The following is a 21,837-nucleotide window of genomic DNA, read 5'->3' on the forward strand; positions in this document are numbered from 1 at the left end:
AATAAAAACAAGGCTTTTTAATACAGAAAAGTTATGATCCACATCATAATGGGAAAAACTGCTGACTTGATGGGTTTCCAGCACAGTCACTGACACTCCCCAAGGATAGTAACCTCATTGCTAAAGCAGCTGGCTACAGAGTGATGCATGCAAACTCCCTTTGAAAGTTTGGCAGAAGGAAAAACTGTGGTAGAGAATGATGCACGAGCAAAGACCATTCAAATGCTTAGGGAGATTCACAACGAGCCCCACAGGACATAAACTACAGCTGCTAGAAGTAGATGTCAGAAGTGTCTTATATGGGACTAGTAAGACAAGGATTGGACTGTTGATTAGTGTCCCAAAGTTCTCTTAAAATGAAAATACATTTTGTATTTTGTAAGGCAAAGAATCTGAGTTGCTTGAGAACCATTGTGAAGTTTCAGTGACAATTTGGGTACCATGTCACCTGCTTGTCTTGGTCCACTGGGTTTAAAAAAGAAAAAAAATCCAGTTCAAGACATTAAGTTTGACAGAATTGGGACGTTTTAAGTACTTCCCCTCTTCTGACAGGCTTTATAACGATGCTGATTTCCTCTTCCAGCAGCATCTGGTGTCTCCCCAAACTGCCAAAGGTTCAAATGCTGGTTTATTGCTTTACGGCACTCGAGTGGCCTGCAAACTGGGCTGACCTCACCCCCATGGATCCTCTATGAACTTTAGGTCAGCAGGCTGATGAGACACACCAGACCCAACAGCGCAGATGACCCAAAACCAACCATTAAAGCAACCTGGGCTACCACTACATCCCAGCAGAATCACAGCCTGAGCTCCTCCATGCTGCACTGATATAGTAACTAATGCAAACCCCAGAATATATAACCATACTTTGCTGTATCAAACATTCTTTCTCATGTTTCTTTATTTGCTGTACACTATAATCAAATTAATTAAATTTATGAAATAATTGACCTTTTCAATGATATTCTAATTTCATCTCAGAACGATCTATAGAGGATAAGACATTCTGAATTTCCATGAGTGAAAGTATACGCAGCAAAAATCGATTTTTTTTGTGACAGAAAAACAAGACACTTAAGCAGACATGCTTTTCAGTACATTTTACTTATTTTGTAACATGAATCTTCTGCCTTTTCTGAAGAGCCTTTTGGGATGCTTTGTCAGTGGAACCTGAGATCAAAAAACTCCATTACGGGAGCAGATAAGCAGTATTTTTCCTTTTTTTTATCTTTTTTTTTTTTTTAGTTTAACGATGTGAAAACTTCCAAATCCTAAATAGAGAGGAAAAGAAAATACAAAAGAAAAACATCTCTAAAAAGACAAATAACCGAAGACAGAAATGAACAGTGTCAAGGTTAAGCTATTTGTCTCTCGCTACAAGAATGAAGTTGACAGAACAGAACTCCCTCGCCGGAGAAAGGAGATAACAGTGGGTGCCATTTTAGCCCAACGTCGAGTGTGCAGGGTAAGAAGTGATGAAGTGTTGGGCGGTCCGGAAACTAAGTTGGGCTGTCGGCAAAAGGGAAGAGGAGGGGAAAGAGTACACAAAAACTGAAAACACATTTTAGAAAATAAGACTGAAAGTGAGAATATGCTTTATATATCTATTTATATATATATAAATGTGCAACAGTGATAAAAGGCACAATAGCACAGTGTGTCATGCTTTGCTAGTTTCCTGTAAATTAGCATAAGAGGTCATGTGAGTCTGGGGGTTCAGCCTTCAGTCTGAGTTCCACTCGGTTCAACAAGATTTGCATTAATACTAGATGTGGAATGAGGCGGGAATTACCTTAAAGCAGCAAAATATAAATGTAATTTACCATGAGCAGCAAACGCATCACGCTGCATATTGTCAAGTTTCTATTAAAAACTCATGCTGCTTTTATTAATGATTAATGCCCAATCAGCTCCTGTGGCCAATTTGCAGAGTTATACAGCCTTGCAAAAGTATTTACGCCCTTAAATTTTTCCAATTTGTGCCTAAAATTGAAGTGTGTTTTATTGGTATTTTATATGAGCACAAAGAAATACATTATTTTGAAGTAGGAAGAACGTTATGCATAGCCTTCAAAACAGTATTGCACAACCACAAGTCTACTAATAAGATAAGATGGACCAGGCAGAAGCAGCCACGAGAACCAGAGTAACTCTGGAGAAGGTGGAGAGACCCGCAGCTCAAGTGGGACGACCTGTCAACAGATTCACTCCACAAATTTGGCCTTAAAGGAAACGTGGCAAGAAGAAAGCCACAAGAAGTCCCGTTTGTCATGTAAGGTTATTGCAAACACACAGAAAAATGTGTTCTCGTCAAATGTGGTTTAAAAGCAACACTTGTAAACACTTTAAACACACTCCACCTGCACAACAGGCTTTGGGGAGGCTTTTCATCCGCACATAGGGAAGCAGGGAAAAAACATGGCAGAGGCTGCAAAAGACTGGGGACCGAGGGGGAAGTGTGCCTCTACTGAGAGAACTAACCCCAACAATTTATGTCAGAATGGTCCAGTCAAAGAATAGAATTAAATGCGATTGAAAATCTAAGTGATTATCAATCCATCCAATCTGACAGAAATTAACCCATTCTTGAAGGCTGCATGTTAGAAAAAGATAACATTAAAATATCATTAATAAATGTTGTAATGATGTTATTGATCACAACTGACCCACATTTTCTCTGCTCTCCTTTGACCAGTAAGCTCTTTAACAGGTGGTGGAAAATAAAGGAGACTGAAAGCCCATCCAAATGTGTCATTGGCAAGCAAAGTTTGAATGCATTGCCATTGAAATATACACTGCTGTCTAACACTTCAGTCTCCATATGTGCAAAGCCAGTAGAAACATACCCTATAGACCTGCAGGGGAAGGGAAGGTGGCTAAAACCTAATCTATGCCACATTTCTTAGACTGATTTTTATTTGTAACAATATCTTTTATTGGTCTGATATATAAAATACAATAAAATACCTTAACAATTCAAGTGGGGTGAATAATTTTGCAAAGCATTGTAAAAGCAACAGTCCTCTTGGGCATTTGTGCTTCAGTATTTCCAAACCTTTAGCCAATGAATTCAAAATGCAGCTGGTAGCAATATCTCTCGGTGTTCTGTTCTGGGAAAAATTTGACAGATCATTTTGTTTTTGAGCAGATTTAGAAAACTTTGACCATCCACTATGTTCTGATTTATAACAAATTTGGACCAAACCAATTTTGAAATAATTATGACATGGAACTTTGAAAAACAAACTTTCAAAAGTAGCCAAGACAGAAATTGAAATGTGTTGTGCAAAACGTTTTGGCATTATTCAGTCAAAAACAAGAAGCTGTAATTAAAAACCTCCTTCACAAACGTGACATGTAATCTTTGAAGATGGTGGTCATTCCAGCTTGGCTGCTTTGTTTGGATCGCATTGGAAGAAAGCTCTACTCAATATGTAACAAAAACATTTTACAATTCAAGGAAAAAGGAAAAACAATAAGTAATGACTTCAGTGTGAAGAGCAAGTTACTACAGAGATCCAAGAGGGAAGTGTAAACTGTAACTAGAAGGTGCCAGAGTCAGGATTTGATTACATTTCTGTGGCATCCATAACTGCAGCGAGGTGCTGAAAATGTCATTTGTAATGCCATAAACATACGACTGGATCAAAGGATTAGTGGTACGTACATCGATCTACAGGCCAAACCATGTTGACAACCTCAGAGCCAAACTGACAAAGATGCTACTCAAATCTACACACTAATCCAGTTAATACTATCACATCTATCAAAACTTCTATAAAGTAAAAAAAGGTTCAAATATGAATAAAATATATATATTAAACTAATATTATGATTATAATGTGTGTTTTGGGTTTTTTTTTTTGGTTTTATACAGTAGGGTCTAAGTGTACTTTGTCGAGCGCAGCCCTTTTTTATGCTGTATAGTGGTAGCAGTTACCTATGACACGGTTTCCCAAGTTAGCGTAGCATTAGGCCTAATGCAGTCAGAAGACTCACTCCATCCTCATCTAGGAAGAGCTGAATATTCTCCAATAACATCTGCAGTTTTATTTAAATTGGTATTCTTCAGGGGGGGCAAGTTATAAGAGAACACATCATATCCAAATAAATCTTCTTTTTTTTTTTACATCTCTGTTGCTCCTCATTGTTGAAAAAAAAAAAGGAGGGTCTAAGGGGATAATGCAAAAAGAAAGATTTGCTACTCCCAGAGCTTCCTCCAACCCAGTCACCTCCATCCTCTCCTGAAATTTCACTGCAACAAAAAGATCGGAAGACACTTCAAACTAAGAGGCGGGAGGAGAAAAGCGAAGAAGAGCTGAGGGACTTAAGGGAAATTATTTTATTGGCTTCAATTATCTAAGTTTTTCCTGCACATAGTGGGCATTACTGAGGGAGTTGGGGGGCAACGGGATAGGAATTGGAGAATCATGGGTCAAGGTTATGGCATTAAGATAGTAAGGGCAGGGTGGCGGCGTTCCAGTGGCCCCTGCAAAAGCTGACCTCAATGAACGATGAGCGCCCCAGCAGCATAACTCACGGAGCTGTCCTGCCAGTTCCTGCACTGACTCGACTGGGCGTAGTTCAGGAAAGAAAAGTTCATTTCTAAACCAGACTTCCTAAGCTCGGCCACAGCCTGCAAAACAGAAACAGATCGTTAGTTTCTAAATGATGGTTTGCAGGCAGACAAAATTTTGCAAACATTGCTGTGACCCTTCCTTCATCATACTCCTTGAACTTTCTAAATTGCATTAAGAGACAATCAGTCTTTTTTATTGGGAATCAATGTGATAAAACACAAAGCGGTGTTTTAGCACAAAAATCTGTTAATATCTTAAAATAATTGAAAAGTTTTTATTTCTCTCCGTTTTGGGAGTCTCCCTGTGCATGCATGGATTTTCTCCAGGTACTCTGGCTTCCTCTCAGTGTAAAAATTAATTGATTTCTTTAAATCACCTGAAGGTGTCGGTGTGTGTGTGCTTATATACACAAACTAGATAAAAACTTAATTTATTACCATCTTAACAACAACAATATAACAGTTTCTCAATGAGTGTAACATTATACCAACAGTTTTCTCATATCATACAGAAAGAGTGTTAGTAAAACTTGGATATTTAACCAGCAATGAGAATTATTCACTAAAAGTCAGTACTAAAACAGTAGATTAAGTGTTCAGCTGTTCTTACATTTAGCAGCACTCCAATAGGGTGACGTCCACAGATGGTGTTACGGTACTTCTTCAAGTAGTTTGTGAAAGAAATAGGATCCAGTTGCTCTATAATGCCCATCCCCTACAGAAGAAGAATAAACTACATTTTAAAAAATGTAGGCCAAACCATGTTGACAGTGTAAAAAATAAAGGTATTTTTGGACTTTATGTTTTCTGTCATTAGGGTGTTCAACAAAAGCAAGGGAGAACCTGCCCTATTTTTAGATTAAAACATTTTGGATATGCCTTCTAATATGTTGATTTTTATTTAGACAAGGAGGAATTCCTCTTTGTCTTACATTCAAACGTTTATCTCAGTTTGAATAAGCTCTACCATTTTCACAAAAAAAAAAACTTTTGCTGGTAATACACAATATGACTAATTGCTTTAATATGTATGTTCAATCATAAAGAAAGCCGCTTGAAAAAATATACTAGAACATATCTTTAATTCAACCATTATTTTAGTTTTCTCCATAAAAACATAAGCAGCAGCAAGTAAAATCAATATAATCTAAAGGTATCAACATTATTTCCATATCCGGTAAATAAGATAAATTTAGTACCATTTTTGCTAGAGCTCTTCAATCTACTAATACATTCACATTTTACCCTGTCTTTCTAAGTAGTTACCATTTTATCAAGATGCTCAATAGATCTGTAGATCTCTCCTTGAGACTCGTCGTAGTACGTGTAGCGAAACCGCTGGCCTTCAGCAGAGAAATTAACAAAATTTAAAAATTGATTCTTTTATCATGCTTGACACAAACTCAGTGAAAATGTCAGCATTCTTTCAGTTTCTGGTACCTACCCCAGTGGCAGAAGTCAGAAGAGATTATGAAAAGGTTAGTAGGATCTGCCAGGTATTTGCTGAGCAGCCTCCCATATTCCTGCTCCTTAGACTCACTCAGAGCACCCACAAGCACAGGAACAATGCTGAACTCATCTTTGTGGCTGCAAAATCAGATTAAAAGAACAACTCGAGTTGCATTTTAGACACACTCTGTACAACAGCTTCATGCATACAGAAATCAAAGGTTTTTCTACATAAAGAACCAGAGTACTCTGTTCAATCTCTTGCATAATCCCTCTTTAAGCCAGTCACCACCCGAAGTAACAGAAGGTTTTATCAATTATTCATGTGTATCAGTGTAATTTGGATTACACCAAACATAAGGGCACCGAGAAGCAAAACAAAAAAAAGAATTTCATATTTTGCTTTGCAAAGAGTTGAAAGAAACAGAACATAACTGGTATTATCCATTAGATTGCTAGATGACTTTTTCTCCACTTATCTGCCATGTTGCAGGACATTAGGAGTAACAATATACCGAAGTCAATGACTTGATACAATCTGCAGGGTTTCCTTAGACAGTTTTTAAACTAATTTGAATAATAAACTGAGCTTACTGCACTGTTTGATTACTAGAATCATTTGGAATGTATGTATGATTGAATTGGAATGATCTGTGTAAAGGGTCTCAAGACAACACTTGTTGTGAATTGACGCTATATAAATAAACTGACTGGAAAAGCACTATTGGACACAATACAAAAACATTTTCAAGTTTCGTTTTCCTTAACTGGAGACAAAGTGCAGCACAAGTCAGACAAGACTGTAGCAAAGAGCAAAGTGCTCAACAGCCACTGTGCAACGCTAATGGAAAAAGGGTGTGACTGGTTCAACAATTTGTAGATGCAAGAGGATTCACAGGTGTTTGTTCCATTTTGCTCCTCTGCAGATTTTGCAGGTATCCAATGAAAAGCCGTTTGCCTCTGGATGCTTCATTCCAACTGTGCTATAAGTCATACCTACTTTGAAGATTGATAATTTAAAGTAATTTTTTCTACTATATTCAGAGCAGTCTTTCTCAGAAAAACTGAACAGTTGAACGAAGGTCTGTTGAGTGGTATGTTGTGTGTTGCGAGCATGGTTAACGTGGTTTTTGATGTTTGCGCAGCTAATAGGTGAAGTTTGGGCCTGGGCTCCAGGATGAAGGAGGAAAGTGTGAGAATCAGTAGGAGACATTCTGTGATGTTATACTGTAGTTCTATAATCTCCATCTGGATGTGTGCATGTGCCTTCTCCACAAGAAAAGCATATGGATAATGTTTCTACACTTCAAAGTCAGCAAAGTGCCTTACGCACTCATTGTACGGAGTCATTAGATATCAGCAAAACTGCACCTGACTTGGGGCTGACTTGGTTTGTTATTTCTTTGCAATGCAGAAAGTGCCACAATCAGATCAGCGATTAGCTTATTGTGATGTATTATTAAACATGTAAGATGTTTGCTAAATGACACATTATTTCATTGGATGGATACAACTGCATCCCAACCGAGATTTGTGCTTTATGCTATACATATACAAGGGGAAAATGTGGCTATGCGTCTCCACTAAACAAAGTTTGCCAGCAGAATGTCATCCATATCTCGTTTCCACTGAGCAGTACAGTTCGGTGCGGCGCTGTACATCATTTTATGGTCCTACACATTCAGGAGAGCGTTTAAGCCTCCAGTTGGACTCTCACTGGTCATGCGGGGTTCAACCCAAAAGCCTCACATGGAGTTCTATTAAAGCAATGACAAATGTAAGTCTCCTCTTTGTTGCAAGTAGTGACATTTTCTGTCCCTCGTTCAATAAAGTGTGTTCTGCAGCGACGCCTTAGTTGTACTGTAGTCCTACGGACTACAACTGAAACAGGGTAGGATTGTTTCAGCTCTGATCAGTTCTATGGGCCGCTTTTACAATATAAACCGACAAAATTGCGTACCGAATCAACTAGCATATTGATACATTTCCACTGCAATGTATCAACATGCTGAGTCCCTACTCAGAAATGATCTGAGCAGAGACTTAGTATAGAAAAAAGGTTACAGACGGGAGGCAGGACTATTTAATTTACAGGAGCCTGAAGATGGAGTTTTGTGGAAAGAGACTGCTAAGCATTGTAATATTATTTAGTCATCCCGTCAGCTGATCATATTTTTTGCTAACTAAAAGTGCAAAACATTATAAATCATTCTGTTTACAGCACACTGTGGTGAAAAACAAAATCAAACCTTCAGTCAAATTTATGTCCTAATGTTCTAGGAGGTTTATATCGGGCAAAATTAAAAACACCACAAACCCTGAACATCATAAACACATTTCTAAGAAATTAAGCTCGGCTGTGTGTATGTGATTTTAATTTCTTTGGACATAAGACTGCATGGGCAGATCAGTGAATAAGTAAAATCCAGCATTCTTCACCTGAGGCCAAAAATAAAATCCATCTTGTTGGAAAGATGTCTTCCACGTAATCTGTGCCTTGCTACAGCTTTGCAGGATTACTTCAATTCTTTGCATCTTGGATTAAAAATTGTGAAACTTTGCACCCTTCCCATGTGCATTACCTCTCCATGGCTTTAGCAGTGTAAGGCAAGTGCATTTCAATACTGTGCTCATCTTCATCTGTCTGCAGACTCATCCTCTCAAACAACCCGGTCTTCCAGAGGTCTGCGTAAACTGCAAAATACAGAGTTTAATTATCAGTGAACGATAAAGCTCTGGTTTGGCTTCAGATCAAATTAATGAGTACAATAAGCATTAAGATGTAAATAAAGATGACACAAAGAAATTTTTACCTAAAAAAATAATTAAAAATCACAGAATCAACCTTTAAAAATTGCTGAAGGATGTCTAACCTATCTGAGCTGTCAAATTCAACTTCAGACTTTTCCTTTTCTATGTAGAGATTCATAATTAAAAAGAAGTAGGTCAACTTTGTTTTTATCTTAAAATATCCATTCTAGTATTACAGCTAACAGACTACAGTTCAGATAAATCACTATGCTTCCAAGTAATTTCAATAAATATAAGCATACACCCGGTAAAATAATTCATACTCCTGGGCTTTTTCTCATTTTGCCAAGTTCTAACCACAAAATTAAATACATTTTATTGAACTTTCATGTCAACAATCAACAATACAAATACATAATACATAATTGTGAAGTGGAAGAAAAAAGAAATATGTTTTTCAACTTTATTTACAAATTACGTTCTGAAGACATTTATATATATATAAATATATATACATATTGCTAAACCACTAATGGATGATCTTCAATCCAAACTCTTTGAATAAATCAGAAGCTGGAATACATTCGCACATAAGTCCTAAAGACAAACATATAGAGAAGAAGCAGAAATCACAGTTAGGAGTGAAAGCTGCAAGTACCCTTCTGGTCGATTCTCAGGTCATAGAGGGGCGTTCTATAGACGTCTGCAGGTGACAGGGCACAGCGGGAGAGGGGCACATGGTGTGAAGGTCCCAGAATGAACACCCTACGACTGAAAACCAAGAGGAATTTATCTCACTCGTGCCATTATCACACAAAGCACACAACCAGACAACCAGCACCGCCTGGTTGTGGTGTCTGGTTATTATCTGTTATCTACACAGCATCTGTTTGTTCAGTTTAAGTACTGAAGCACCTTAACCTCTAACCCTAAACGTAAGAGACTTTTATTTAACACATTTTTTTCTTGAATGAGGAATAAAGCCAGAAAGCTGAAGGGACTTACGTAACAGAGGGATCCACCTGCTTGTAAGCGTGTGCTGCACAAGCACCACAGTAGGTATACCCGGCATGGCTGCAAGCAGAAAACATGTTGGTAAAGCGTGAATACTATTTCACATGCTCTAGGGATGATTATCAGTGTGCGCTTACGGTGCAATGATGGCTCTAGCAGGTCTGATTGTGGACTGTGCTTGGGACAGCCAGCCCTCTAGTTGTGCATTCAGCTGGGATCCTGAAAAGCAAAACAAATAAATAACAATAAATATGGCGATGTGTGCAGAAGAGCAGATATATACAAAAACCACAGAAAAGCAGCTATAATAAACTGTAATTAGTTTTATCTAATTAGATTATTTGTTTGTTATTTTTAATTGCATTTTGAGCTTGTGGTTTTATAATTGGCAGCCATCTCTGTGTTATTGCCCTTCCTGGCCATGTCTCTCTTGAAAAAGAGATTTTGAATCTTAGTAAGATCCATCTAATTAAATATAGGTTATAAATGAAAAAAATAAATATTGAAATTTCAATGATTTGATAAGAAAAAAATGCATGAGTAAAATTGTTTAAACGTAGGAAGACTGATTTTAAAAGGAAATGCATTATTGGATTTGTAATATTAAAAGCTCAGCTAATAACATGAAAATTGAGCGTTTGCACTCTGCTCAGTACTAGTAGAAGTGAGTAGTAACCAGTTACATTACTTCAGTAACATTCTTGGAAAAAGAAAAATCTACTGGTAGAATTGGGTTTACTATACCATACTTTTATTTAAGTATTATTATTATTATTATTATTATTATGAAGTATCAGTGCTTTAACTTGAATAAATGTCTGGATAATTTTCACACTGTGAAAAATATCACTAAATGAACAAACACAATTTAACAAAAACAAAAATGCTACAGACACACACCTACAGTTTATGTTAAATTGAGACTTGTTATTTATACACAAGCTTGTTCTAATCTTATTTTCTATCTGCCAGTTGGAGGCCCAATCAACATACAGTAAACACCATGCTCTGCCACTGGACATACAGTACTTCAGCCTGTTCTAACATACATTACTTCAAGTAAGTATTAGCTTCATACGTTTTATATAGAAAAAAAGACTTCCTGAATTTAGTTAGTAATCATGCTGTTCATTTGTATTATTTATTTTAATCTTTAAAATAACAGAACTTCCAAATAATATTATATCATATGTTGTGATCAGTCACTATGCACTCGAGTAGCATTTTTACCAAATACTTTTGTACTTCTACTCGAGTAATAATATGTTGAAGTAGTGCTACTCTTGAGGAAAAACTTGGGCTACTCCACCCATTCTTCTTTTGAGTGGAAACACTGGGCGGTTTGTAGGGATTTTTCTATAAGAAATAGCTCACGGTTTGTAAAATGGGGGAAGGGGTGCAACATGAAACTTCTGGTTTCTGCCAAGCCCTACCCAGTCCTTTGTTTGACGCCAGGGAGAATTTCAACACATTACCTAAGCGGGCCGGAGAACAACAAGAGACCATAATGACAACAGTTTATCATACTGCTGAATGTTTAAAGAGCGCTGGGACTTTTCTAAGAGTGTACCAGTTAGCATGTGGGCCAAGAAGTTCTGCTATGTTAGCCATGTTAGCTTTGATTGACTTCAAAAACCCCATCAATGTAATTTTGCTCCCCGCAGAAGCCCGTCTGTTTACAGACACAACCAGAAGATACAGAGCTGAAGGAGCTTAAACTCACCGTGCACCTCATGGGGTGACACAGAAAAGGAGCATCATATAAGACAAATGTTAGCCTATCGACTTTATCTTATCTTTATTTGTCGGTAATCAACGTCAGCGGAGGAAGATTTGAGATTAAACCGTTATTATATTTTGCAGGTTATACATCACAAAAAATAATAATAATAAGACACACAACCAAAGAAAAAACACGAGTTAAGATTCAGCATGCTAACGCAGACCGTGCTGAGCTGACAGTTACCCGAAGCTGAGTACCAACTCCCGGCGTGACTTGCTTCTCTGCACACCACTCGATTTGACATCTTGGTTCCCAAGCCGCCTATCTTGGTTCGCTAGATTCTCGTCAAACCGGGGGAAATGAAACAGAATTGTAAACTCCGGCGTTTGCCCACTGACAGATTACACAGCGCCTTCTGCTAGCTGACTTGAATAGACAAAGAGCACTCGGCAGTTGGACTGTAGAGACAGCTGGGCTAGCTAGCTTATGGCCTCTGTGTGGTTACCGGTTAGTAAGTTCAGTCAGCTCGTTCTGACAGCCCGGAAATGTAACCGTGGAATCTAAAAAGGCACAAATTACAAAATACCGTGCCAGTTTGAAACAATAACGACAACAATATGAAAGGCTGGAGCTGTCACAGTCGCTATCAGAGGATTACTGATTTGTCTGGAAAAGCCAGGTAAGGGGCGTGGCTGAAACTGTTATCAAAGTGACGCCGGGTATTTTGATTGGTTACATACAGAAGTAAAGAGGGTGGAGCCTTTACATGGACGAGAGGCTTCGCACCATTTGTTAGCCGGCGAGGAGAGTGACTGCCATCGGGGTGGAGTTTCTTCACCACTTTCAAAATAGGACAAGGGCGCTGCATCCTGCGCATTCAAAACCATATTTTAAAGCCCTCAAACAATTTGTCATAAATATTTTTCTTTTTGCATTAAGCGGGTAGGAGAACAACTGACCCGGTTGATGTGGGAAGGAAGAACTTTAGTATGGACGCTTCAGATAAAATTATATTCTAATTTGTACAGTACTTCTGTACTTGTCACAAAGAACGACATACATCTTCCACAACGGTAGGTGGCGATAGCAATCTACGAGTTGACATCGCGGTCTGTTTTCACCATAACACATGGGAGAAGAATAGTTGAAGAGGTAAAAACGGAAGCTAGCGGCGGGATCGAGCGATGGTGTATACATATTCAGTAACATTTGTCACACAAAGTTTATGATATAAAACAGACTACTTCCTTAACAGGCCTCGACATTTGGATGTTAAATGCCGCGCTGTTTGTTTTCACAACGAGCTAACTGAGCCAGCAGTGAGCAGAAGGAGGAGAAAGTAACGCTGGAGTAATGTCTGCCAAAACAAACGCTCCTAAGCACAAAGACAGCGGAGAACTTATTAAAAACTACCACAAACAGGCGTTTGAGCATATATCGAAGGCACTGAGGATCGACGAAGATGACGATGGTGGGTTGGTTTGTTTGTTTACCACATCAGCTGGCTGACAGCTCTGTAATTAACCTGTCTCCCCTCGGCGTGTAAACAGGAGAGAAGGAGGAAGCCGTGCAGTGGTACAAGAAAGGAATAGCTGAGCTGGAGAGAGGCATTGCTGTGGAGATCACAGGGACAGGTAAGGAGACTCCCTGGTCTCACCTGAGGGCTCTAGTCAACACACATAAACTTCACTGTACACTTTCGGTTTCACCAGCAGGAGAGCAATATGATCGATCGAAGAGACTGCGAGATAAAATGAAGGCCAATCTCACCATGGCAAAAGAACGACTTGCTTTGTTAGGTGGGTGGGATTTCACTAATCAAACATCAAACAGTGCAAAAGTATAAGTCACTACCACAAGCCTCCGTGTATTTTTTAAAGGTTTGATGAGATGGATCAACACAAAGTAGTGGAAAAATTTTGAACTTAAAGGAAACATTTTTCAAAAAACAAATTTAAAAACAGAACTCTAAAACATGTGGCATTCATTTGTTATATTGGCACTTTTGTTTTGTTGTAATTGCAGGGAGGCATCCTAAACCTCCACCCTACTCTTAAGTTTTTTTTCAACCTCTCTCCAGGAGTGGCCCACATTTAGCTAAATTCATCATCCCCACATCCTGATGCTGATTCTGCCATGTTTCACAGGGCAATAGTATGTTCAGGGTGATGTGCAGGGTTCATTTTCTGTTCCCCCTAAACTGCTTGTGGCAACCAGTAAACCAAATGTGTTCTTTTAAGCTTTCTTTCAACAATAACATTTTTCTTGCCACTCTTGCACAAAGATCATCATACTGACCATGATGCAATTTGCATCCATCAACATAAGGTGACTTTTGAAGTCAGGTGGTTGCACTGGATTTTATATAGAGGTATTACAGATAAGGCAATTGAATAAAAATGCATGCCACGCTTCTCTCGTTTTATTAGTAAATCATTTTTGAAAGCACATCATTTTACAATTACCTACTAGTTTGTGTTGGTCTATCACATAATCTGATAAAATCCTTAAAGTTGTTGTGACTAAATGTGGAAGAAGCTTAAGGGGGATGAACTGAGAACAAGGTGCTGTGTATTTACTCTGCTCTGTTGTTCCTTTACAGAGGCCACATTAGCATCTAAGAGTAAAAATCCTCTTGTCTCAAACTCAAATCTTGCTCCTTCACATCCAAACTCCAAAAGCCAGCCTTCAGTGTCTTCCACCATCAGACCTTCAACTTCTGTCAGAGCACCAACAAGACCCATTGAACCAAAGGTGATGTTTTTATCTGGTATTTGGATTTATATTGAGATAATTGTGAGAAACAAAACATACACACTTTTTTACCTGAAGAGTCTGTCAGAAGGTAACAAGCGAAGCGGTTTGGAAAGTGCCCTTTATAATGTTACATCTATCATTTTTATATATAATTAATGAAAAAAGAAGAAGAAGAAACAGAATGTTAGATGCTTTAATCTTTTTGCTGCTTTTACACATCTTAAAAATAAAGATGTTACAAAAAAATCCTTTAATGCCAAAATGAAAACCGATTTCTACAAAATAGACAATAAAACAAAAGTATGCAACTTAAAATAAGTGATTGCATAATTATTCACCAGTCACTGACCTAATTCAACAGAGGTCCAGCCAGCTGGTGCTACTAGCCTCACAATGAGAGGAATGGAGATCACCTGAGTGCATCTCAAGCTCCAGAAAATACATTATTTCCACTTTAGTCAACAGAGACCAGAAAGATATGACAGCTAAAGGATCTGAAGAAAATATACTACAGTTTTCTGGGAGGCTAAATATGACTATATAAGGGAATTTGTCTATATTTATAACAATTACATTAGACAAGCTGTTCCAGTGAAAATGCTAAAAGTCAAGTCAGAAAAAAATGAGATGGAGGGTATGAAATTAAGTTTCTCATGGGAGTTAACTATATTGTGATAGATTTAAGCTTTAAAGAGATGAATCATGCAGAAGGCTTTGATCAGCAGACGTGTGAGCAAAGCACAAATTAAGCTGCTGTAAAAGTAAGAAGCATTTTTGACCAGTCATATTCTGGATTGAATCGCAGCTGACAAACTCAAGATGTTTTTGTTTGGACGACAGCGAAGATCTGAATGATAGGAGTGGACTACAATGAACGATTTTTATGGAAGGTCTTGATTAAGGTATTTCTCCCACAGACGAGGTTAACAGGGTTGCCAGATCTGACTGAGAGCTTCCAGCCCAAACAAAACAGAAAACCCACCAAACTCCAAAATGTTGCACTGCGATTTCTGTTTTACATTACTAATATACAGTTACAGTTGATTAACCAATGACTAATCATTGGTGTCACATTTGACAGATTTTAGGCATTTGAAAATAAGTTAACTAATACAACTAATACAATATCATGGCATTCTACTAAAAGCTGTGTGTTTTTCTGCCACACAATAAACACTTTCTAAAAACCTGCCAAATGTTGTGAAAAGCAGCCTAATTTTGTTTTTCTGGCCTAACATGTTCAAAAGCAGCCCAACTAGGTGGAAACTTGCCCAATCTGGCAATACTGGAGGTGAAGACTTTAAGGGAAAACCTTATACAAACATTGTAGATGAACTGTTGTGTCCAGGCTCCGTGAGCTTCTCTCTGAAATCTACTTTTATAAAACTGAATATATACCCAATGTTTATTGTAAAATTTTCTCTGTCCAGGTGACCCCTCGCATGGGAAGAGCTCAAAATGGAAGACCTCCTGCTGTGAAACAGCCTCCAAAGAGGGATATGAAAAACTTCAAGAATGTGGACTCTAAACTGGCCAACTTGATTCTGAATGAGATTGTTGACAGGTACTTTAAGGCATCTCCTTCATATGAATTTGTTAAATAAAACTGGTGCCACATTTAAAGCTGTCCTGCCTGTTCTCTGCAGGGCGGCTTCTGTCTCCTTTGAAGACATCGCTGGACAAGATCTGGCTAAACAAGCACTCCAAGAAATCGTCATCCTTCCTTCTTTAAGACCAGAGGTTATTATTTCAAAATGTTTAATCTCGACTTACTGTTTTTATGCTTTTTTTAGTTTAACTTGTAAACTGGTCTCATATTTACTGTTTAGCTGTTTACCGGACTGAGGGCACCTGCACGTGGTTTGCTTTTATTCGGCCCACCTGGAAATGGGAAAACCATGCTGGTACGGTCAAAAAACATTAAAAACATGAAAATGTATTATTTTGTAAACATTCATGGACATATTATGATTTAGCCTTTTATTATTGGTGAATTATAGCTTTTGTTTCCACTTTCTAGGCCAAAGCAGTTGCTGCAGAGTCTAATGCCACCTTCTTCAACATAAGTGCTGCCAGTCTGACGTCTAAATATGTAAGAAACACGCTTTCCTTTCTGCAGTAAGTAATTGATGCTACAATTCTTTCAAACCTTCCCCTTTATCTTTGTTGCAGGTGGGTGAAGGTGAGAAGCTCGTCAGAGCGCTGTTTGCAGTTGCAAGAGAATTGCAGCCTTCCGTCATCTTTATTGGTTGGTATTACTCTACTCCAGGCTTTTACTTTCCTATCAGAGGCCAGAAAGAAACAATATCTCTCTGTTTTCTGTTTTTCTGTCAGACGAAGTGGACAGCTTGCTGTGTGAGAGGAGGGAGGGGGAACACGATGCCTCCCGTCGTTTAAAAACGGAGTTCCTCATCGAGTTTGACGGGGTGAGGATGTGAGCATGCTCAGACATTTGATCTGGGATTCTGCTCCGAGCGTCTCTGTCTCCATCACACATGAGAACTTGGGTGTCATTTTCACAAAAGCACCTCTGGATCTCAGGTGCAGTCAGGCGGGGAGGAGAAGGTTCTGGTGATGGGAGCAACTAACAGGCCTCAGGAGCTTGATGAAGCCGTCTTAAGGTGCGAATCAATCTGTTCATGTTGCAGAATGGTATTTTTAGGATGCACCGATCCAATTATTTTGTGGCCAATTTTAGATCACTGATCTTGTAAAGCTCTGATTCTGATTTCTCTTCAAGAACTATAAATAACAACAGTCATGTTTTTCTACCTTCTGCAAGAATTAAGAGTTGAAATCTCTTACTGAAAAATGTTTATGGCAAAATAAAAACAGCCAAAAGTAATAGTGCCATCTCTCTATGTCTACATCAGTGGAAATCTATAAATATTTTCAGGTTCTGGCACAGAGGTATCTGTAAAATAAGATCCTAACAAAAAAGAATTACAGCATATTGTATTTGTTTCTTTACAAGACAGAAAATATCTCACTAACGTTTAAAAAAAGCTCATCTGTAAATCTAATCAGCTGTTGTTCAATAGTTGGTCAACTTACACTCATGCAACACACTGCGTTAGAGAGCAGTGGGTGTTACACAGCTCTAGATTTCATTATTATTTACAACAAAGACAAAATGATTAGCTGTAATTTGTTAACATGATTAGCATTAGTAGTAGCAGACTTTGTGTCAGATGAGTTAGACCTTTACTGTCAATATTACCTAATTCAGTAAGCAACTCTCATCCCCTCTTGTGGCAGAATGGGTGAACAGCAGTTGTCTTTTCCTTTACAGAGAAATCCTAAATGCTTTCTGTTTCCTCTGACTGCATTTTTTTCACTTGATAACAAACTCTAAGTGTCATTGTAATTACCAGTGTGCTTGCAAATGATGCGTTCACTGACCCACCGGATGATTTCTCTGCGCATCTCTAGTTCTGTTTTATGTTTTCCTGCAGGCGTTTTGCAAAAAGAGTTTATGTGGCGCTCCCTGACGAGAAGGTACTACCCATCCATAAGGACACTCTATACTTTTACAGATAATGTGATTTATCTCACGTTTTGACTCTTGCTTTCTTTAGACACGATGCACGTTGCTTAAAAATCTTCTGGGAAAACACGGGAATCCACTAAGCACGAGTGAACTCTCCCAGCTTGCAAAGTGAGTGCTGCACAGCCTTAAAGGAGCAACATTTTAGTTTACTTTTGCATTAATTCTTCATAATGTTCTCTGACAGAGCAACTGCAGGATACTCAGGAAGCGATCTGACGTCATTAGCCAAAGATGCGGCACTGGGCCCAATTAGAGGTATTACTCATCTATCCTCCTGGTCACATGGTCACAATTATTGGCACCCCTGGTAAAGAAAAACCTTAGAATAAGACTCAGATAGTCATGGGAACCTCTTTGTGTTGATTTATTATCAAGAACATCCAGGAAGTTTATTAATTCTGATTTTTTTTCTCTCAGAGTTGGGGCCTGAACATGTCCGCAGCATGTCTGCTAGTGAGGTGAGATGATGCAGATAAAATACCCAGAGTGCCACTCACACCTTCTGTTTATTGTGTGCTGTTGCATCCCTATATGTGTGTGGTTCACATCTTTTTGTGCTCACAGATGCGCAACATCAAGATGAAAGACTTTGAGGAATCCCTGAAACGCATCAAGCCCACTGTTAGTCCAGCAACTCTAAATATGTACACCAAATGGAACAAAGATTTTGGAGATACATCTGCTTTTTGATCCTGGGTGGTCTTCTTTGTTTACCTGTATGGAAACCATGAGGTGATTTGGAGAAGCATTATACAAAGATTTTCTGTTTTATGGAAAGGCTCTCCAACTACTTAAAGTTCTTAAAAGTTTATTTGCTATCTGTGATAAAAATCATAATTTATTGTACAAAATTTCCTGCCTTACCCCTGGAATAAAAACATCCTGTTAGTTAGTAGCTGTAGTACACTTACAGACATAGTGATGTTAAAAAATCACTATGTGATATCTGTAAGTATACTTACAGACATCACCATGTACAGACATCACCAAAGTTAAAAAGCAATGATAATTGGGAAAATTGCCAAAGTGCTTGGTTTTGCTGCTGTGTTCAGAGAGCACAGGCAGCTTATACAGTAGATACACTTACTTAACTTTTATTTTCAAATAAATGAACTGTTTCTTCTTTTAGTTATGGCATGTCATCGAATAACTCCAGTAGATGTAAAAACTCATCTGTGAATAAAGACATTCATTAAAGTGTCATTGTCTCTTCACTAAATGTTAGATTTTTCTTTTTAATCCAAGGTTTCAGTTTATCATGGATTTTGTGTCAGGGGAAGACACAAAATCCATCCATCCATCCATCCATCCGTTTTCATATCAATCATGCCATCCATCTATTCTTTTCATGCATCTATCTGTTTACAACATCCAACAATCAATCTTTTCTGTCCATCTTTCCATCTATCCTTTGTCATACAGTCACAGCACTTAAATTTTTCCAGTCTTTTGTTACAGTCTTACTCCAAATTGTATTAATTTAACATCTTTCCTCAAAACTTTACACAATGTAAAACAAAGTTTTTGAGCGTGTTTGCAAATTTATTAAGAACAGAAAATCATGAAATTATATTTACGTAAGTATTCACAGCCCTTCTTTTTCTTGTTGTTGGTTTTCTATTTTTAATGCATTTGCAAAACTCTAAAATGTTGTTTATGCATTTTCAAAATGGGGTGTGTAAAATTCTGAGAAATGCAATTAATACAACTTGGAATAAGGTTGAAACACAAAATGTGGAAAAAGTGTAGCACACTGAATACTTTCTGGAAGCACTGTATAACCCATCCATCTACCGATTTATTCATCCATCAATTTTTCAATCCATCCATCTCTTTGAACCATCTATCTGTCCATTTTTCCTTACATCCAACCATCCATCTGGTTTTATCAGCTTTGACATTTTTAGTCTGACCATCAGAGAAAACTCTTTCATAAATTATTTTTTAACTCTTGTATTTATATTTTTTAAAAAGCCTAAAATGAACAGAGAACTTTGGAAATTTAAGTCTGAGACTTTGACTTTTCAAATCACAGTTTGCACATAAAATGTAGCTGCAAAAATAAATGATAAATATTACAAATCATTTAAATACATTATTTTTTTAAAAGCTACATCAAATTAAATGGGACACAGTTTTCTATTAATTGAAGGGGTCACTGAATCTTTTGAAATCTTATAAAATGGTAAAAACCTAAATTGTTTAAAATGGCTGAAAGCTGATAATTTAATGTGCATTGTTGCTTTTTAAATTCATTTTTTAATTGTCTTAACAAATCTGTAGAGAACATTAAATATTCTTGATAAATAGCAAGTGAGATAGCATCATTGCCACATTTTAGCTAAACAAAAAACCTAGCAAATTTTATTGGAGTGAAGTAGTTGAAGCTCCTCCTTTCTGCATTTAAACTTCACAAATTCACATTATTGGTTCATTTACAGTTTACTACTAATCTTTTAAGGAAAGTTGGTTCGACAGCATGGGAGTGGGTCACTCCAATTGGTCAGATTTGGTCCAGTTATTACATTTCTTAAGGTAGAAAGTTGTTATTGAATCAAATATACTATACATGCATGTGTTGGTGACATTTTGATGTTTATTCTTTGATATTGATCCTTTTGTGATACTAGGGACTGAACTTGGCCTGCAAATTGGCCTCTTGGCTAAGGAATATTTATACTGGGAAAAGTACAGTGGCATATATTCTGTCCCTTATCAAATAAATATGAAGGACTGAGACCAGTTCAAAGTTTGCATCATGGAGTAAAATAATGCATCTCATTTTTTATATATATATATATGTCACAACACATACAAAATATAATATTTCAATTATTTCCTGTACAAAACACATCTGTAGAAAAAGTTGTATTAAATTGCTTTTTCTGGTAAGATTACAGAGAAGTTTTCACATCTAACTCAAAGCATTTTCTTTCTTGTCGGTAGATGGTGCTGCAGCTCTTCTTCCATCCAACTTCTTTCTAAACCTAAGTTGCAACTATTAGATGTGACTAACAGAAAACATTCTCAGATGTATTCAAGTGATTGAAATGTTTGTAGCATGAAGAAGAACTATGTATTTACTTTTTGACAGACGAGATGAAATCTTCCGTTCTAGGTTTCATTTTCTTCATCCATATACTTTTATTGTGGGTTCAGTGACTTTACATAATCCAGCTGCAAAACTGTCCATCACCGATTGTGGTTTGAAAACAGTTTCAGAAATGAGTTACTACATGGTGAGAATGTGTTATTTTATGCTAATAAAGTTCCTTCAACAACATTCAAATGCCTACGACCTTCCCATATTTAGTCACATAATCAGAAACTTCATTGTTCTTTTGAGATTGTAAAAATGTATAAACCCCCTTTTACTCTGGTATCCCTCAATAAAATCCATTGCAGTTGCCTTCTGACATCACCTAATTCCTACTCAGAAACCACCTGTGTGTAATTTTTTTTTCAGTATGAATCTTTGAAAGCTTCACGTTTGTTAGAGAACAAACAGCAGACAGGTCAGAGATAAACCTGTGCAGAATTCATGTTTTAAAACAAAATAATCAAAAGCACTCTTCAAACAAACAAAAAGAGTATGGGACAACGCCTTTTATTCTTTAGCGCCTTGTTTCATATCGGCGCAATTCGGTATTCAGGGCAGTATTTCCACCATTAAATGGACTTTCATTGGGCAGGCCGGGTTAAACCCAAAAGCCTAACGTTGCATCATTGTAGTGCAACGGCAAACATGACGTACTAGTGTTTTGTGATGTTTTTCTGTCCCCAAATTAGTAGACTGTGTCGTGTGATGCCAGACGTTCCACCCTAACTATGCCACACTGCTACAACTGAAGAAAGCCCAGGAATGGTGAAGCATGGTTTGATTGTAGGTCCACTTTTACAATGGAACAGACAAAATAGCATCCTAAACCGCACTAAGCCATGCCGTACCGCTGTGTGGAAATGGGCAAACTTAGCTTTAAGTCTTCGTGCTTTGTGAATTCCAGTGACTGCATC

At 37.7% G+C, this 21,837-nt stretch overlaps 2 protein-coding genes across 3 annotated transcripts; one reads left to right on the forward strand and one right to left on the reverse strand.

Moving 5' to 3' along the window:
- Positions 1 to 1,085: 1,085 nt before the first annotated feature.
- memo1 (mediator of cell motility 1) lies at positions 1,086 to 12,224 on the reverse strand. The gene is made up of 9 exons (XM_028006840.1): positions 11,760 to 12,224; positions 9,931 to 10,012; positions 9,785 to 9,853; positions 9,438 to 9,550; positions 8,611 to 8,722; positions 6,024 to 6,166; positions 5,846 to 5,922; positions 5,190 to 5,294; positions 1,086 to 4,636 (listed from the first exon to the last, which is right to left on the reverse strand). Exons 1-9 carry the CDS (start codon positions 11,818 to 11,820, stop codon positions 4,505 to 4,507), a joined length of 894 nt encoding a protein of 297 aa, XP_027862641.1. The 5' UTR covers positions 11,821 to 12,224; the 3' UTR covers positions 1,086 to 4,504.
- A 258-nt stretch (positions 12,225 to 12,482) lies between these two features.
- spast (spastin) lies at positions 12,483 to 21,106 on the forward strand. Of its 2 annotated transcripts, none has more exons than XM_028006839.1 (16): positions 12,483 to 12,987; positions 13,067 to 13,150; positions 13,232 to 13,315; positions 14,119 to 14,270; positions 15,704 to 15,837; positions 15,920 to 16,013; positions 16,103 to 16,177; positions 16,294 to 16,365; positions 16,446 to 16,521; positions 16,608 to 16,699; positions 16,815 to 16,894; positions 17,729 to 17,771; positions 17,852 to 17,931; positions 18,008 to 18,078; positions 18,241 to 18,281; positions 18,388 to 21,106. In XM_028006839.1, exons 1-16 carry the CDS (start codon positions 12,870 to 12,872, stop codon positions 18,511 to 18,513), a joined length of 1,422 nt encoding a protein of 473 aa, XP_027862640.1. In that variant the 5' UTR covers positions 12,483 to 12,869; the 3' UTR covers positions 18,514 to 21,106. The 2 variants fall into 2 exon arrangements, with proteins under 2 accessions (XP_027862640.1, XP_027862639.1); XM_028006838.1 differs by having other exon boundaries at positions 12,484 to 12,987; positions 13,229 to 13,315.
- Positions 21,107 to 21,837: the final 731 nt, after the last annotated feature.

Source organism: Xiphophorus couchianus, chromosome 22 (assembly GCF_001444195.1).
Source record: "Xiphophorus couchianus chromosome 22, X_couchianus-1.0, whole genome shotgun sequence".
Classification (NCBI taxonomy): Eukaryota; Metazoa; Chordata; class Actinopteri; order Cyprinodontiformes; family Poeciliidae; genus Xiphophorus; species Xiphophorus couchianus.